Raw genomic sequence first — 19,207 nt, 5'->3', positions numbered from 1 at the left:
TTATCAGAGGAAATAACTAAAAGACAGAGTGATTAATATATAGTGTATAAATGCTTAGAAGAACAAATATTACCTGCTGTGGCTTTATTTGGTGGTGTTATTGTTGTTTATTCTTAGTTTAAATGGGAAGTTTCAAAATAAGACCTACTTAATAGTTATTTACCTATTTGCTATTTTTCAGCTGCTTGATCTTCGCTCAAGACCTGTTTTTTAGTTGTTTCTCTTAGCCATGTTTGCACGTACACAAACATTTGTTTTGTCTATTTTCATTTGGCAAACTTCAGTCAATCAGATGGTGAAAGATTTTTCTCCCCCAGTGTCAATAAAAAAGAATTCAGTTCTATTTATGTTTGTAAGTCTATTAAGCTTGGTATGTAGTAGCATTAAAATAGTTTGGATGTCATGTACTTTTCATAGCTATGCAGAAGCACATTTGGCACTACCAGGTATGAGTTACGATGAATTTTCTGATCAGAATCTGCCACGAGAGGGAGCACGGAACTTGCTGATGCATCTGATCGGATGGCTTTGTGTATAACAGAGCTGTACAGAGACACCAGACACAGCTCTTCTACATACAACTTCTGGGGCTTACCTGACCTTGCTGCTGATGCTCCTTCTTTTCCACCCTCAGCCCTACTTTGGATTAGTTTAGTCCAGAATGTCACCAAGTAAAGCAATGCAAACACCCTTTACAGTGTTTGTAGTATCATTTGTATATACTTTTCATAAACTCCAGTTCCAATTTTTAGAATGTCTTTTCCAGCATACATTTCCAGTCACAGCCTACACTCAAATTCAGTGGCATGGGGGATAGGAGGCAGAAAGGATTGAGCTGTGTTAGGGAAAAGAGCGAGCAAGATCTGCAAATGAAGCTCTAGGAATACTGCCCTGGCAGTACCACCTACTTATTTCCACAGTGGAAAAAACAGTTCAGAAGAGTTAAAAATCTATTGAAAAAATAATAATAATAAAAAAGTGCTACTGTGACTTCATTTTTGATCTCAGGCTAACATATCAGAACTCCTAGTAACAGCCACAGCTCTACTCTCAACAGTTAGAAATCGTAGCTATGCTAATCTCCGATCCTCAGTCGGTGAATAATTGTTGTATCAACCTCTTCCAGCCAAATTTCAGTATCTCACCAGCCATTCAGATCTACCCACATTACACACATGCTTCTTCTCTATTAAAAAAAAACAAAAAAAAACAAAAACAAAAAAAAACAAGTGCTCTGAATAGTTACCTCTTTCCCTTTCCACAGCTCGGCACAAACCTAAAGCTGTAAGCAAAAAATTCTGCAATCACAGATCCTCTGAAAAAGGCTCCTTTGGGAAGCAAAAGCAATGCTCATGAAAAAAACAAAACAAAACAACAAAACACACCTGTTTTTCCATACTGCATCACTGCTATGATGCGGCTCTCTTTATGTGGGTTTTCTGAATGCTGATAAATTAGTCCTTTGGCTTTTCTGGAATCCTCCACATTATCATGGAAGTAGCAGTGAGTACACCTGACCACTCTGCCCCTCTCTTATCTCTGTTTTTATCTTGAATGTTTTCCAGCAAACAGGAAAAAAAAAAAGTCTTAAAATATGCTCACAGCTTCTGAATTTGCCAGTTGCTTATTGTTTATTCCTCTGAATAGCAATGCTGCATTTTGAGTAACCTTTCTGCTTTTAAACTTTTCATTTATTTTTACATGTATTTCAATGTATTTCATATATTTTATAAGGATTTTTACACTTCTTGTTCAGTTAAAAACTGCAGCTTAAGAAGCAATGCATTTAGAGTAATGCATTTAGATCCTCCACTTCCTGATATGTTAAGAACCCTGAAAGTATTTTGAAAATGCCTATACCCTGAAGGAGGGGTTGCCTAGTATGTGTATTTGCTACATGTCTTAGCGATATGTAACTCAGCAAGCCTGAAACATATAATTATGTTAGTGAAAGCACATCCTGGTTTATCCTTTTCATAACAGTGATAAAAAAACACAACAACAAAATTATCAGAAAAAGCAAGGGGTAAATGCTTGCATTTACTTAAAATACTTATTTTCTATTCAACATTATTATAGATAAATTAAGATTTTAACGGACTTGAAAGACAGAAATCACTTATTATATTACAAAAAAAGGCACTTTAAAAAGTCATTGAATAAAGCAATTAGAGGAATTTATAGCATAAAGATTTAGGAAAAATCAATGGAATGGAGAAAACTGATCTAAAACATTAAAAATAATAAAAATTTAACTGGCATAAGGCTCATAATTCATAAGTGAAGACAAGTTACGTCTGCAACAATATTCACATCAGAATTCCTACTTATTGCTTTCTTTAATTTGTGACTTACCTTCTGAAAGCTGTTTTAGCCAAACTCAAGTTATTGGTTTCATTATACAATAATGGATGTTGCAGAACCTCCATCACTAGAGATTTTCAAGATGTAATTGGACAGGGTACCAGGTAATTTCATCTAGGTTCCCTTTCCCCATGAAAGGTTGGACCTGATGATCTTTCAAGGTCCTTTCCAACCTGGGCTGTTCTGTGATTCCGTGATTCCATTATAATGAGATAATGCAGTGACTCCTTCCAAGGCTATAGAAGTGTATGAATTCTATTTAAAATTCTTAGCAATCTTAACATACAGCATATAATGACAACATGCAGAGTCTTCAATATGCTTCATTGGCTATGGCAATACAGTAAAGAACACAGTCCCATTTATGTAGTAAAGAAAAAAAAATCCCCAGTCATGACTAGTTTTTAAAATATGTATTTCCTAATAGAAAGTCTCTGTATATTTCAGTAACTGACACTTTTATTAACCTATTATCCATTGATTCTTTCTTCAGCATTTCTTCTATGTGTTTAAACACGCTAGCATCTTCAACGGTTGGTGTTATCTGAAAAGGAAGAATATACATAAGCATGTGATAGCAGATTGCAGTCCTTCAACAGTAAAACAGAATTTCATCCAGAGAATCTTCTAAATCTAGCCTTTGAAAACAGCCAAGAAAAAAAAAATGTATCTGATAAACTCTGGAAGATTAAAATCTTTTGGGTAATAAATAGTAGAAATAAAATACAATGTTGAAGTCATGGACCAGTTGCAGAATGGTCTAGAGAATCAAAACTTTGATGTTGGGTCTTTGGATGCACTTATGTCCCTAGTTCATTAAAGCACACATCTCCAGCTTACCTTATACGGCTTTCCACTGACAATTGCAGAAAGAGCTGAAGGTGGGATCTTGCCAGAGTGTGTTTTTGGTAGCTGTTTCACAAATACCCCCTTCTGAAAAGCTGCCACTGGGCAAATGTTATTTTGAATGCTCTCAATAATCTCTTCCAAAATCTTCCCCTCTTCTGTCTTTATATCTAGTAAGGAAGTTCATATCTTTAACCTTTCCAGGCCTTTTGCAAGTTTTAGTACCACCAGTAGCAATGAGCTTTCACCTTCTCTGAGTATGCACAGGGCAAAGGGAACGTGTCCTTTTAATGCATCCTCCTGGCCTACAACAGCACAGTCTGCCACAGCATGATGGAAGAGAACACAGTGAGGGACAGAAAAAAAAACTAAATCAGATTATTGATAGTTTAAACTTCTCAGTTAAAAAAAATCCATAGGCAAGGACATAAAAAATAGACTTCTTGAATTTTGACATCAAAAATTGTTTAGTCGGTACAACTCAGGATTTCAATTTCACATGTTGTAAATATACCTGTGAATATTTTCACACACGCTTAGGTGTAGTTATCAAATAAGTGGAAGAAATAAAAACTGTGGCAGCACAAGGTACAAATACAGAATCACAGAATCATGGAATCTTCTAGGTTTGAACAAAGTTAAGGTGATTTCCTTGTATTTTGGGAAAACAAGAGTGTCACATCTGTTTTTATTAGTTTGATTTTTTGCTGGGACAAATAACATTAGTCTAACACTACAAATATTGCGGAGCTAAGTGAGTAAGGACCAAAACCACAGAAGCACTTCTATTAGAGGGCTATCGAGTTGTATTTACTCACTCTTATTCTCTCTGATGCCTTGTATCTTTTTCATTTTTTGCCAAATACAAGCCCTGGCTCAGCTTGCAGCCAACCTAGCATTCAGCTGATCCTCTTGGAAATGTGAGGTCTCAATATTCTTAGACAAAAAAGGGAGTTAAACCAAAGTCCCTTCTTTCCTACTGCACATGTACACAATTACACAAGTGATGTGTACTAACTTAAAATCTCTTTCAGGAAAACAAAATGTGAGAGACTCGACTCTCTTGTTTCCAGTTAGCCAGCTGAGGTTCTTACTTCCTGGAAGAAAATTCACCAATATGTCTAAATACATACTGAGATGTGCATCACTAAGTCTGGGACATAGTTGGACTTAAGACACCAGTAGTTGTGAATCCTCTTCCAAAGCACCTAGCTCTTTTCATGCAACTCCAAATCCTGGTGATATTTGTCTGCATCACATACACCTATGATCTTGGGTTGCCTCTAGTCCAGAGCATTCTATTTCATGCTTAAATACCCATTATTTACTGCTCTGACTTCTTGATCCTGACCACAGCAACTTGATTGTCATAGAATTAAGAAAGAAAGAAAAAGATGAAACTATTTTTCATCTACTTTTCAATGAATTATACAGAAGTAGACTAATAAGGTCTATGACATGAGGTGCTGAGGCCTTTCCACAAAATCATAGGAACAATATCTTCAGTAATGTGACATTACCATCAATTCGATAATTATCCATCAGGATCCAAAAGGACCCCTAAGGTGAAGATGTAAAGTGTACCCAGCTTCGTTCTGTAGGAGCTTGTTTGCATTGTTCCAGTCTGTCACTTGTTTAGAAAAGTCTTATGTTGACCTGGAATGTTCCGATCACTGCAATATTTTCCTTCACTAATCTATCCACTGCAATATTTTCCTTCACTAATCTATCCAAAAAAATCCCATAAACATGCCTTTGACATTGGAACAGCTAATTTCATATGACTGAAAATGTAAATACTAAGTTAAAGGTTATCAAACTTTGTAAGACAGGCTGAAAAGATGATCAGAGAACAGAATCAACGCTAACCATCTAAAAACTGCTTACAAGTAAGAAACAGAGAAAGTGAAGGGGAATTCCTTGACTGTGACCAGTGGGCACAAGTATGGATTTCTAATGTAGCAGCAGACAGAAACCCCACTGTCAGCATGGGAATTTTTCATGTTAAATTCCTTAACATCAGAGCAATTTTAGAAAAAGTTGAGCCAAGTACTGAACCACTGATGTACAGAGATGGATGGATCAACACAAGCTGAGGTTACCAAAATGGCTAACATTCAGTGATTGGCAATGTAAACAGTAACTCCTACTGCATCTCAGTAAAGATGGAGCGCTGATGGTACTAATAGACAAAGAAACTAATTGTTTGGAACATAATGAAGCTGAAATGCCAAAGCACTAAGGAAAAACTTGTTAAGCTTGTAATGCAGCTATAATGTAAATGCAGTTAATATACTTGCTCAACAAGGTGACTGTCACTTAATTAGAGGGCTATTCAATGAACCTCTAATTCTGTATTTACTGATCTTAGTGAAAAGCTAATTGTGTTCTTGTTAACGCTTTCCCATTTAACTAGCAATTTGCTGTGCATGTATTAAGAACACTATTTTTTAGCTTTGTTCAGAAGGTGAATAGAGAAGCATCTAGAAGCCTGTAGTGACAAAACACCTTTTCTGGGGAAAGCTCTAACTAATAGGGAGAAAAACAGCAACACTGAGCACCTGACCAGTTTCGGATGGATACAAAGATGACACGAATGTCATCTTTGAGGTAATTCAGTTCCTCATTTGCTGTGCTAGCTTCAGATCTAGCTTGATGCCAGGAAACAATGCCCTTGTAGTAGCAGGGGAGTAATGGGTAGGGATGAGGTTCCCTGTTGTTGAAGAGCAACACAAAACACTCACTTCAAAGGGGAAATAGGTTTAAGCAGACTGAAAGACACCCTTATGTCTTCACAGACCTGTCAGTACAGCAATGGATCCAACTTCCTGGCTGACTGATCCTTGAAGGACTGCCTACATTTATCAGGATTTGTTCACTTGTGTGAAACCAGAGTTTCTTCTCTTCTTTTTTAAGTTATCCAGTCTTTAACAAACCATACAGTCACTAGAACATACTAATTAACATATTGCTAATACAAATATTAGAAAGGAAAAAAAAGAAGACAAATTACTTTGTGATTCAGTGAACAGTTAAATTCAGAATTTTAAATGTATTTTTCCTTGTACTTACTTAGCACACCTCTTCCTAGCCTCCCTGAATAAGCAACTGCTATGTCATCAGGGAAATTTATAACTGGCAATCACAGCAGTTGTGATGGAGGTAAGTGAGCAAAGATATGAAATTAAGATACTATTATGAACTGCAGTATTTGCAATTTTTTGAGTTTCATGGGAATTACATTAATGATTTTCAATTTAGCGGTAGTATTTTTTTTTAAGAAAATTTTGCTCTTCATTTAGCACTGCTTTTACAGTAAGAGAGAGACAAAAAACAGGTAACACCAAACACTTAAAAGAAAAAAGTCTAACAAACAAAACCCGAACTAATAAAAACTGTATTTTAAGAAAAAAAAAATTGTACTCCTAAGTGATTTCAGTAGCTAATGCAATGACTTGACATGCTGAGCCTGCATTACCTTAAAGTATTCCCAAGTAAATATGTTAAAGCTTCAAGAATGCTTTCCATGCTACCACACTGCCCCTTACCTCCATCTTCATACATCAAATCATGCCTGTTTTCCCAAGCCTATGACACAAATTGCTTATTATCATCCTGGAACACACCTTAATAGGAAAGACCTGACACAATTAATGTTTTTCCTAAAAGTACCAGTGCAAATGCAATCAAGATAAGCAGAATGAAAATAGATTTTTGTGAGATTTTTAGTCTTCATGAACTCAGCTTGCTTTATTGATATTTAACTCTTCTATTACTGTTAGGCAGAGCTCACCTCCTCAATTGTGCCTGCTGAAATTCTGTGTCCCGCAATACTGATCACATATAAATAGCCATCTTCATCCATAAAACCTGCATCCATAGTATCAAAATATCCATAAACACAACATAGCCAAAGATAAAAATAAACTCAGGGAAGAGTATCAGAAAGATCCATCCATTTCACATGAGGCCAAGACACAAAATTGATTGTGTCAAATGAAGTAAATTGTTGGTGCCTAAAATATTATTATTATTATTTTTTTTCACCATTCTTATGTTGTCATATACCTTGGAGCTCCTTTTACAGAAAGTTTTTGCAGTCTTTATTAAGACAGAGCAGAAGACAATGAATACATAAGCCTTATTTTTTTTTTCCACTCTGCCTACTTTGATCCCTGACAGCTTGGAGAAGGATGTTGCCTGAATCTACACAAGAAGAGTGGAATTGTTAAAACTGTGGTAGACAAGTGTGTATTTTGGACTGATGCTAAATTAGAATGACTGCATGTCAGTGGTAGTAATAAATTTGAAGCTATTCCGGTCTAAATTAGAAATGCAGCAATGATTATATCTTTATTAGACCAAATGACAGAAAACAACTTTTAGGTTCAGAATCTTAAAGTTTATTTCTTTTGTTTCAGATCTGAAAAAAATTGGTGTGACCAAAAGCTGGTCAGAATGAAGAAATGTTTAACTTGAAATGTTTTTCAGCCTGAAAGATATATCAAAGATCTCCCATTAAAATAAGATACAATATATATATATTTATATTACCCAATTGAAAACTCATGTCATTCAGTGCTGTGAGATTACCAAAAGTTTATATAAGACATTTTGCAATTCTTACTGGAAATTTTTGGAAATACAACTTCTGGAATGTTTCCTGATTTTCCCAAAGTCCTGAGAACGCTCCAGGAGGCAAAGGCAACCTTAAATTAAAAAGAGCAGAGTAGTTAGAAACACAGATATAACAAGTATAGCTCATGCTCTCCATGTATTCACACTTTATATTTAGAACATACCAACAAGACTGTGCATTTGTTGTGATCACATTCATATGTCTTGTACTGTATCCAGTCCATACCTTGTATATAACATAAGTGTGTCTAACATTCAACAAAATGATATTTGATCTAGCAAGCACTATATACTACACTATAAATATGTTATCAGCATTCAGCTTTCAACATTTTGATGAAATAAGTATCTCTTAGAAATGTGTGTATGTATGCTATGATTCAGACAACTTAATTATTATAGATATCTATTTATCTAATACGTACAAGCTCGTGTATAGGCAAACAAATCATCAGGCACACAAATCTTCAGTTTTTGTAAAAAGATGTAACAATTTCAGTCACAACAATCTGAATAAAAATGTTTTTATTTTATTTATTTTTTTATTATTTCCACATAATATTATTGGAATTATTTGATGAATTATTTGAAAATATATCGATAAAAAGTCAATTTTAAAACTTTTTAAAATAACTGGAATTATATATATATGTATATATAAAGAAGTGAAGCTGCAAAATTCTGGAATGATTTATTAGTTGAGTTTTCAATGCATACTATATATCCATTCTTCAGTCAAGAATAATATTCTAATATCTGGTCCCAGGAACAGATGCTACCATCTCTGTTGCTACATGTACATTTTTAATGTTACAGTCATAAATATATATATATATTCATTTATTTTTATCTAAATAAGGTATAAATAGTATGAGTTACACTGAAAGAGGCCACATCATCTAGCAATGATTTAAATTCACGACTTTTTACAATGCCAGGTATCTCCAAGCGAATTCAGCTCAAGTAGCATAGTAGAGTATACTACTATAAATGCTACTGTTATTTCTAAGGGTTTTGGCTCAACATATCCTATAAATCACTTTCCCTGAAAGTATGGTTAAGGCAAGGCCACAAATGCCAGACACTCCCCGGTTAGGCACCCAGGTTTCAGGAGAGCAGGCTGGCTTCTGCCCCTCTGGCAGGAATTCACTGGCCTACCATGAGACCTACCAGTTTAGTAAGCACCCTTGTGATATACAAACACGACAGAGTATTTGCCTTGAAAGAAATAAATTAGAAAAGCAATATATCAATCCCCATGTTTGTGTATGTATGAGTTTAAAATGAAAAACCTCTTGTTCAGATTAAAGAAAAATCACCCGAGAATGGTAGTTACTATGGTTGTTGCTTGGTTGCTAATAGCATAGCAGTTCATAACGGCCTGAATCATTGCAGATTTTGAACTTTCAATTTATTTAACAGTCTGAAACATTCTTGTGATGGGAGAGAAAAGACAATTCACATTGACAAAATCCTTAATAAATTCCCCAAGGCTCTATTCAGTGGTTTCCAGTTAGCCGTTAAATAGAAGTACCAATTTTGTTGCAGAAACCAGAAAAACATTTTGCTTTCTGTAATTACAATTGTTTAGAAATCTAAACGAAGAACTGTGCAACATATCATCAAAAATATAATCCCTGCCTCCAGTATTTCTGTTTGCCTGGTTAGTTAGTTTGTTTTGTGTTAAGGAAAACTGCAATAATTAGTACATCCACAGTGCATATTGCTGAGAAGCAAGAGAAATAATTTTCCTCAGTCTCTGGAAACCAGGCTGCTAAACTACTGGCTACCACAGCTATTTCCACAGCACAAAACATAGCACAATACAGACACAATCTGAAAATACTCCTCCTTTGTTTTCTATAAAACACTATTAGGACTCCGTTCTGTCTTCCTAAGCAAAAAACAAATGCCATCTTCTAAGTGTCAGTCTTTCGGGCAACATAATTGCACAGTGATGGGCACATACAATTTTTTAGTGATAGCAAAGTGCTTAGGATCACAACTGACTAGAATTTGTAGGTGCTGGGAAAACACAAATTGCTAATAAAATTAATAAAGGTGAAATTCAGCTTGCCAGAAAATACTTCAGTGTACTGGAATTTAGCCAAGACATCAAGATTAAAAGTATCGCCATCCCGCTGCTGTCCACGGGAATGCAGCCATGAATTCTAAAGGGAGCAGTGCTGCATCATAATGTTGTGAGAGGAGACGGAAGACTGAAATGTAACACTCTGGTTATATTTTATAAAAATAAGGTAATTTTATTACAAAGTGAGATATTAATATTAGGTAAGCTTGGCAGCATCACAAAAACCTCTGAAGTACTCTCACAGTAACTGTTTTCTAGTAGCCAATTTGAAACTACAATCATTACCTGTTTTTTGAGCATTGTTTCACGGTTCATTTGTTTTTCATGCAACAGTAGCCGACCCACCTCTAACACAGCCCAGGAAAAGCTGACTGTGTCACATCCTTTCACGATGCCACTTGGCAAAATGATGCAAGATTTCTTCCTGCTGGAACAAATTATTGACACAGCACTCAGAAGATAATTTATAGGAAAAAAAAAAGCTTTCTGAAAGTATGACTTAAAGTCAAAACTATTAGAGGTACTACGTTGCTGAGCTTCAGAAAAAAGTCATCCCTTTATTTTATGGTAGACAATGGCAGTCACAGGCTGTTCATTATGGCCAGTCAAAGCAAGGATAAGCCATTGTTACATGCGTTAGGCCTGTGAATGGAACTAAGTCATCCTGATTGGCAGCTATATTATTACTCAGCATTTATGTAGTGCTGTGTGTAAACAGCACTCTTCAAAAATTTTTTTGATTGCAAGTTTGAAAACCATCTCCAATCTTGAAGCTTTTTCAGACACAAAGAACAACAGCACTGGAACAAGGGTGGAGAAGGGGTAAGAGAAGAGAGGATCTCAAGAATTTACGATTCTGCATGAAATGCACCTTTAGTTAATTGAAAAATGTCACAGAAGTAGTTGGCTTCAGTGTGGATTTTGCAGGAAAAAAAATCTAAAGTTTAATGGGGAAGAGAAAAAGCATCAAAAATTGTTAAAATGCCTGGAAAGAGTTAAAAGTAAAAAAGTTTGAATGCTACCCACATGTATTCAGCTCATTTTTTGGACAAATTACTCACACATTGAAAGTCCTACTCATTGTTTCACTTGTAAAGGGAAAAGACAAAGCTGATTAAAACAAACAAACAAACAAACAAAAACAAACAATCCCCCCCCTCCCCCCCCCCAAAACATAATCATCTAAAATGACCTTCCATACAACACAGGCTAAAGGATATCATCTGCTAAATTCTACCTCAAGCCTGTAACATTTGGTAAAATGAGCGTATCTTTACAATAAATATGCATGTATGACTTAGTGGTGTCAAGGAAAAACACCATATTCCTAAGAAAGCTATTCCAATCGCTTATTTGTAGACGTTGCTTTCTAGGGTACAGTGTTTCCGTTTACAAATTTAGCAAATTGTTCTTAGGTGTATGGCTGTTAATTACAAAAATGTATTGCGAGTAGTCTAAGCAGGATGACACACTTTCTTTAAAGGGTTCTACAAGAAACACTTTTCCTCTCTGCATCAGTCTTCAGGAAGTGTTTGGAGAACACTCTCAGACACGTGATCTGTTTTTTTTTTTTTTTTTTTTTTTTTTTTTTTTTTTTTTTTGGGTGGTCCTTTGGAGACTCAAGAGTTGGACTTGATGATCCTTGTGGGTCCCTTCCAACTTGGATATTCTATGATTTTAATCTTAAATGCAATTTAACTAATGTAACACTAATCAGTTGTCCATTCCAACTTAAAAAACATTTCAGAATCACTGTACGTGTAATGCATTGTCTCTCCTCTTTCTGAATATGGATACTTATGGGATTCTATGCAGTGGAGAATGGCAAAACTAATTTTTAAATACTTATCACATCAAGCCCCATTACAGTGGCACAAAATTGACTACACAAAATATTAGAGGAAGTGTAACATGGTTAAGGACATTCCTAAAAGGATCTAGAGGGAAATTTACTCGTAGACATTAATCTCTGGATAGAACGAATATATGGCAAATGTAGTACTCTTTCTTTCGTGAATGAACGTAAAGAATGAGACAATGCTGACAGCTGTCTCATTAAATAAAAATGGTAGGTCTGCGAAGTTCATAATGAAAAAGAGCAAAATTGAGTTTCCCACTGCATTGGAATTTAAATAGTATTTCTCTTTGATAACGTTCCTTTGAAAATTCTCATTGCTAATCACGATTACACATATATACACATAGCTTCTCCATTTTATATTAATTATAGTCAGGTCAGAACAAAGCGAGCACAAGTGTGTCACTAAATCAGACTGGTCTTGCTAAAGGAAGTGGAGGTCATTGCTGCTATGATTTTCACTTCAGAATGAATTCTTGATTAATTATCCTTCACGTCCAAAGATTCCAGCTCAAAAAAATGTAAATGTGGAAACAATTCATATAAACCCACTCTCATGAGCTGTAGTAACCTTCATTTTCCTTTGCCCTTTCATCATAAATGTTGTGACACTGCATTTGATCACTCTATCCCGAAAGACTTGTGAAGTCAGAAATATTACTGCATGTCCAGGTAAATTATCCTCTGTGAGAGTTCTCATCAGTAAAAAATCTTTCCAGAGGGCACAAAGACGATGATTATATGAAAAAAAAACATCTGGTAGGTATGAGTAAAGAAAATAACACACTTGGTGCAGGGAGATGGAGCAATGAGGTGTAAGAACGACCTTTCTAAACTGTTTGACTCCTGCAGGATAAAATTAAATTTTAAAACTCTATTTCAAGAACAGGCATTTTAAATACTATACTTATGAGCACTGCAGGCCTCAAACAGCCCCCAACAGTCATTACCAGCAGTTAAACTAGGCTAAAAATAACCAAGAGCTGCATCATACCACTTTTGCACAGCTTGTATTGTAGGCAGTGTGTAGTCATACTCCATTCCCAGAAATACTGAAGAATATTTCTCAATTCACGTATGCTGCAGATAAAGCAAATACCTGTGTTTTGTTGTGTTTTGTTTTGTTTTTCTAAAGCAGTAGACCATATTTTGCTGCTGACTATATGACAGAGGAAGAGTCAAAACTATTATGATTCCCCCACTTCATCACTTCAAGATGCCTGAGGATCGTGGGGTGATAAACTAACCCTGCTGGTAACAAGGATCATCACCACTATTTTTAAGTGGTCTGTATTAGAAGAGGTCTGCTAAAGAAACGAAGAGGGGAAAGGCTTTCTTTGCAGGAGGGCTTTATGAAAACTAGTCCTAATCTAAAAATTAAGGAAAAAAAAAAAAAGAGAGAAAGAAAAAAACTTTTACAGCTAAACAACAGTTGAGCTGAATGCAGCAGAAGATAGAAAATGTGATATCTTAACCTACCAGCCACAGATTTTTATGAACAAAATAACCAACTAAACGCTGTCAGGAAATTGTCACTTATTAGAATGAAACCTGGAAAAAAATTATTAAGAAACTCCAAACCATAATATCGTAAAACCAACTTCTGTTAACAGTCTATAGATTCAAACATTGGACATGTTAAAAACACCCAGAATTGGTCTCCTAAAACTCATCAAAACCTTTTTTTTTTTTTTTTTTGTATTTTACAGTTAAGCTGCAGAAAGAATTTTAAGAGGTCCTAGGGTCTTGAAAGATTGTCAGAAAAGACACTGAAATATTGAAATAGAAAGATGTGTGACAATTAACCTACACAAAATTGGTTTTATAATGACTTTTTTTGAAACAGTGTAATTTTGCCCTTATTTTCTTTCCCCTATTTCAGAATGGGTATTATAATAAATAAGGACATGATAATAAAATAATAGTAGTGGTATAGGGACACTACTCATTGAGTGATCCAATAAAAAAAAAAAAAGGAAGAAAGGAAGGGGAAGGAGGAACAGGGAAATGAGGAAAATCTCCCCACTATTTCCCTATCAGTTTATTTGGTTGCAGCAAAAATCATGTTGGGAAAGATAAAACAACAAATCAATACATAAACACACGTGTAATCCCTTAAGAAAAAGGCTTAAATATGGGGCAGTGTTAGGGAAGATAAATTTTGGCTTTAAAACTTTGACAACAGCCCCGACAGATCTCCTAATCTGACAATACCCACTTCTGACAGGCATGTAAATACCAAGATAGTTATGACTCAGAAATGTTATCTACCTGTTTGTAGATATAATTCATATCATTTGGCAGAGAGTTACTAAGGACGAAATTAATTTTGCTTAGCTTTAGGTAGCTAATGTTATGCACCTATTCTAAGCTGTCTGTGTCACCCCTACAGCCAGTGAAGAGACATAAGCACATTTGGAAGGTGATTTCTTCCATCCTAGCTGAACACCTATGACAGCTAGGGGCAATTTTAATTCAAAATACCTTTGTCTATCCACTGATTACAAACATATGTTTTATTATGGCAACAGTTAGGCACTAAAGAGGCTGAAGTTTCAAAAAATACTTAGTTTGCTTACTTTACCACAATATTTCCTAAAGTATTCATCTTCACTGGTTCCTTATTTTCATCCAGAATCATCACTGTAAAAAAAAAAAAAAAAAAAAAAGTAATGTAGGAAGAGAACTCTTGTTAAGTAGAGCATTTTTAGGTGGAGGACAGTGTCTTTGTTCAAGGATATCAATTTATGTCACAGTTGAGAACGGCAATACTCTGAGCAACAAAAGGTATTAAGTAATTTGAGTACAAAACTGGATAATCCTATGACCTTATTAGCATTCAGCCTTAAGTCCAAAAAGTGTTGAATAACACTTGTGCTCTGGGAGTAGACAAAACAAAGTCAAAAAGGGAAAAATATAGAACCGACAATTAAAAGCCGTCTTCATATTGGAAATTCTAAGCTTGCAAATAATGAAGGATTTTTCAGATATATTACAAGAAAAAGTATTCAGATAACATAAATAAGAAATAACTAAGATTACTGAAGGCTCATCTAGCTGATGTGAGAAGTGCTTTTAGCAGTAAATAAATGTGCCTGGTTTTCAAAGGCTCTCAGGAGACTCAGAAAGATGGTTTCCAATTGACAAGGTTATTCTAGTCTAACACAAAGATGTAATTTACCTTGTGAATTACCCAAAGCTGTGCAGCAGCGTAATGCTAGAGAACACCAAAAAATCCAGACCTTTGAACAGAAGACTTTTCCCCAGATGACAATGACCCATCACCTTCAGATTGTATCTTGGTATGAAGTATGCAGGCTTCTGAGGAAAAACATGTGAAATGGTCTCCTCATGGCAGTCAGCTGGGAAAGCCACTACAACCACCCTTTTCATCTGAAGGCAGAGGGATAAGGAAGAATGGTAGATAGGCCACAGCACTTCTTTACTAGAGTATCAGCTTGGCCAGATAGGCCACAGCACTTCTTAACTAGAGTATCAGCTTGGCCTGTGATAAATGGAATTAAACAACATGAAATGACTAAACCATGGAAAAACAGGGAGGAATGGTTTTGACAGACTAAGCTGACATGGATTTAAAAACATGCTTTTTGAAGTCTGCCCAAGCAAAGAAAGCTATGTTCAGCTGGAATTAAACTAATACAAATAATCTTACATTCCGTATTAAAAAGTTACAGAGGAAATGGGGAAAAGAGGATGACAGACTAAAACCCCACTAAGAGTCTTATGAGTAATATCATATCTTATCTGTCCAAAGAACAGAAAAGTCTGTAATTTACTATTTCTGGATGAAGCCACTCCTTCACAGAGAATGGTATTTTTAAGTGACTGAAGAGCTTGCTGAAAGCAACAGCTCAGCACACAGACAAAGGCAAGTCAACCACAGCGGTTTTACAATTCAGTGACTTGGAATCTTGTATCCTTTCAGATGTTGTGAGAACAAGGTAATGCTACATTTGGAGAACTTAGACTCAGAACACAGAAAGACAAAGACCCACTCACCTGTATACTTCAATGCTTCCCTAACCCCCAGCTTATTTTTCATGTTTTTATTATATTAAAGTAAAATCTAAACAGTTTATTTTATTAGGGTAGGATTTCCAGCATTTATTCTTCTCCTTGCAAGCTGTTTATTTCAATGTACAAAAATCTGGGGAAGGTGGGTACTGCACTGCTTACTTTTGAATTACTGAAAAAGTGACAGTACTTGCAGGACTTGCTTCAGTTTATGAACAATGCAATGAAATTATCTGAAAAGAATCATAGAAATCAATTTATTTCAGCAGTATGACAGGAAAAAACTCTACTTAAGTAGACTTTGTAACTTTCTGTTTACATCTTAGCATAAATAAAATAAAACTTTAGCAATGTCCAAAAATTATTACCAGTTGTATAATCTAAGAATACAAAATCTATCTTCTAATGCATAAGGCAGAAGTAACTCTTCTAATTAATACAGTAACAGCAGCCAAAACAACATCAAAACAGATGTGGGTGACAGCGAGACAGCTGTCTGCACAGAGTAATTTCAAAAGATCCACTACTTAATGAATGGCTGCATTAAAGGACATAATTGGCCTCAAACCAGTAAGTAAAAAAAGTACAGTTCTTTCCTAAATCTTTTGTGAATTTCAGTGTTCATTTTATTTTTATTTTTATTTTTTTATTTTTATTGCATATTTAAGATATTTCCTCTGTTCTATTTGAAGGAATTCCTTACTTACACTCGGTGTCATGTTTCAAAAAATTCATGTGAAATTTTTATTTTCTTGCTACTCATACCTTTTGGGGCAGGACATTTTCAAGCATGTGTCATACTTTCTTCCACTCTTCCCTATTTATTAAAATTGTAGATGAACTTCACAGCTTGGTTTTAATGCTGTTTTTAACCTGGTGTTTGTCTTCATGCTGTAAGTGCTAGAACCCAGAACTGCTGAAAGTATTTTGTTTAATGTTCATTTCCATTTCGAGAAAAAATAGCTAAGCTTTTTCTGCCCAAGAATGTGAGAACATTTTCTGAAGACAGTTTGATCTTTAAGAAATTTAATTATTATTTGGACTTCAAGTAACTCTTGAAAACTGTGTTAAGATCAGGCTTCCCAGGTATGAAAATATTTTTTGCATTCTTAATCCTGTAGCTGTACCCTCCACAAACAAATAGCTTCCAGACAATGAGTGCTCTCCCTTTTACTGCTGGTTCATAACCTACAATTTTCCCAGCTGGAAATAAAAACGCTCTACAAGTACTCAAAGATAATGTGCTTAACATCTCTCTCAAATATGGGTCCATACACCTGTACATACAGTCAGTAAACTGCTTTTGATTAATAAAGAAAGGAAGAAAAAAAGATTCATATCCTTGTCAGGTTGCTTGTTTGTTCACTCGTGACACATTTGTGGAAGACATAGGCCTCATAGTAAGAATTCTCCTTGTGCACTTTAGGATACTTCTCATATAAAACTGTAGCACCAAAAGAGAATCTAATCAATAAGTCTCTGAGACATAATTATTTGATGTACATCTTCCAAAACAAAACTATTTAGGCTCTGAAAATTGAAAACACAGGTATGACAAAACCTTCAAAGTGTAAGTTACAGCAATTATTTGTCTAGTTATCATTTCCTCTTCTGTTGATGGTTATGACTAACATTTTTCTTCCTGCTGTGCCAATACAGTTTTACTGCTGTTTCTCATTTAATTCTGTGCAATTTTAGATAAAGCCTTAAAGCACAGTATTTCTTCATATCTTTGTTATATCCAGTTTAGAAGTATGTGGTAGCCCTTTTATGTAACAAAGGTAGGAGTAGTTTCTCAATGTTTTGGAGAATTACTCTGAATTTCCTAAGCACAGTCACAATCCACGACACACAAAAAGGCAGCTTCCTCTTACAAGAAGGAGGAAAATGTGTTAGCAAGACTGCTTTCCCTATGAAGTCTTAGATTAAAGCGCGTTTAGGAATATAAGAAATATCCTTTTCTAGCAGCATACATAGCACAGTTTTACCCTTGTATCCTGGCACTGGTTTTCCTGCTTGTCCAGGTGGAGGCGTTGTAGTGTTTCCCAAACCAATGCAGGAAGCGGTAATTGCAGAACCAGACTCTGGTAAAAGAACACAAATACATCAACCAAGATTGCTTCTTGTGTCATCGAGTATTTATTGTTTCTAAGTTTTGCTTCTAGCAAAGTGCCAGACAAGCAATGGAAGATTTAGAAGTCAGAAGCTTCTTATCTGTTATCTAATAAATGTCAGTTCATCACAGAAATCTGCATTCTTCACAGGGGATCTTTTCCATTCCATAGGAGACAATAAAAAATACAAACATTCTGCATTACACCTTTAGCTTATTCTGCTATGGGTATGACATTATACCACACCAGTAGGAAACTGCCTACAGCAAAGCCATGACAGAAATACTGTGTATGGCATAAGTATTTCAGGGGTTGTTTTACAAATCAATATCTTTGGAAAGAATGAATTCCAGAAAAAACATCCATCCACTCTTGGTTGATTATCTTATCGCTGTAGGGCAAAGATACCAAAGTATCTGTTCTACTGTGAAGCTGAAAAATTCTACACATTCTGAGGTTTGAAAGGTAAATAAACACAAAATCTCCACAACAATATTGGTCAGCAAAATCATAAAAAAGGAAAAACTTCACAACATTTATTGTAAATAATGCAGAAAATTCAGGAATACCTCTTTTATAATCCTGGAGGTCTCACTAGTATTTCTTGGTGAGAAATATTTCAGGCAATAAAAAGATTCAAGAAAAAAATAGGTAGAAAAGTCAAACCTAAACTTCATGTTGCCAAAATGATCTTGAAAGGAATCCTGTAAGGAATGGGAATCAAACTGCTCCAAGATTTTGTGATCATAATCCAGCTGTTTTCTTCTCCATCTACAAACACATCTACAAACATTAAATTTTTACTAATGACAGCATATTAGAGTTTTGTTATGTTATTTATTTATTTATATTGCCAGAAGACAAATATCTCCTGGTTTTTGAATCTTAGGAAGAAATGCATTCATCTAACTGCAGACAAATAACTTAAACACTGGCACTGCGTGCCTTTGCTCCCCGTGTGGAGCTCACTGAATGCAAGCAAGTCTGGAATCCCCGCTGCACTGGTAACATAAAATACCTTCTTCAGACAGCATGAATATCCCCTGTAGTGCCTACACCTTCCTAGTTATCCCCACAGTTAGGCAGCTACAAAGTCCTCCCTTCTCACCCGCCCCCTGTTTTTTCCCCATAAGAAAGCTTAATTTCACATAATGCTTTTAGACTACAAGAGCTATTATTAAGAAAGAGGAATAAAAAAAATATATTAAGTCATATAGCAGAGTCTAAGTTTGAAAAAAGACCAGCTCTCCTTCCTTTCCC

General features: G+C 35.3%; 1 protein-coding gene across 1 annotated transcript in view; it reads right to left on the bottom strand.

The window, feature by feature from the left end:
* Positions 1–2,672: 2,672 nt before the first annotated feature.
* Positions 2,673–19,207, bottom strand: part of LOC118158169 (acyl-CoA synthetase short-chain family member 3, mitochondrial-like) — a 53,666-nt gene continuing 37,131 nt past the window's right edge. Inside the window, 7 exon segments of the mRNA XM_035312784.1 lie at positions 2,673–2,908; positions 3,205–3,380; positions 3,459–3,558; positions 7,004–7,106; positions 7,839–7,919; positions 14,378–14,441; positions 17,822–17,917. Coding sequence (XP_035168675.1) covers positions 2,762–2,908; positions 3,205–3,380; positions 3,459–3,558; positions 7,004–7,106; positions 7,839–7,919; positions 14,378–14,441; positions 17,822–17,917 — 767 coding nt within the window. The 3' untranslated portion in view covers positions 2,673–2,761.

Source organism: Oxyura jamaicensis, chromosome 1 (assembly GCF_011077185.1).
Source record: "Oxyura jamaicensis isolate SHBP4307 breed ruddy duck chromosome 1, BPBGC_Ojam_1.0, whole genome shotgun sequence".
Lineage (NCBI taxonomy): Eukaryota > Metazoa > Chordata > Aves > Anseriformes > Anatidae > Oxyura > Oxyura jamaicensis.
This window is presented reverse-complemented; position numbering and strand designations above follow the sequence as displayed.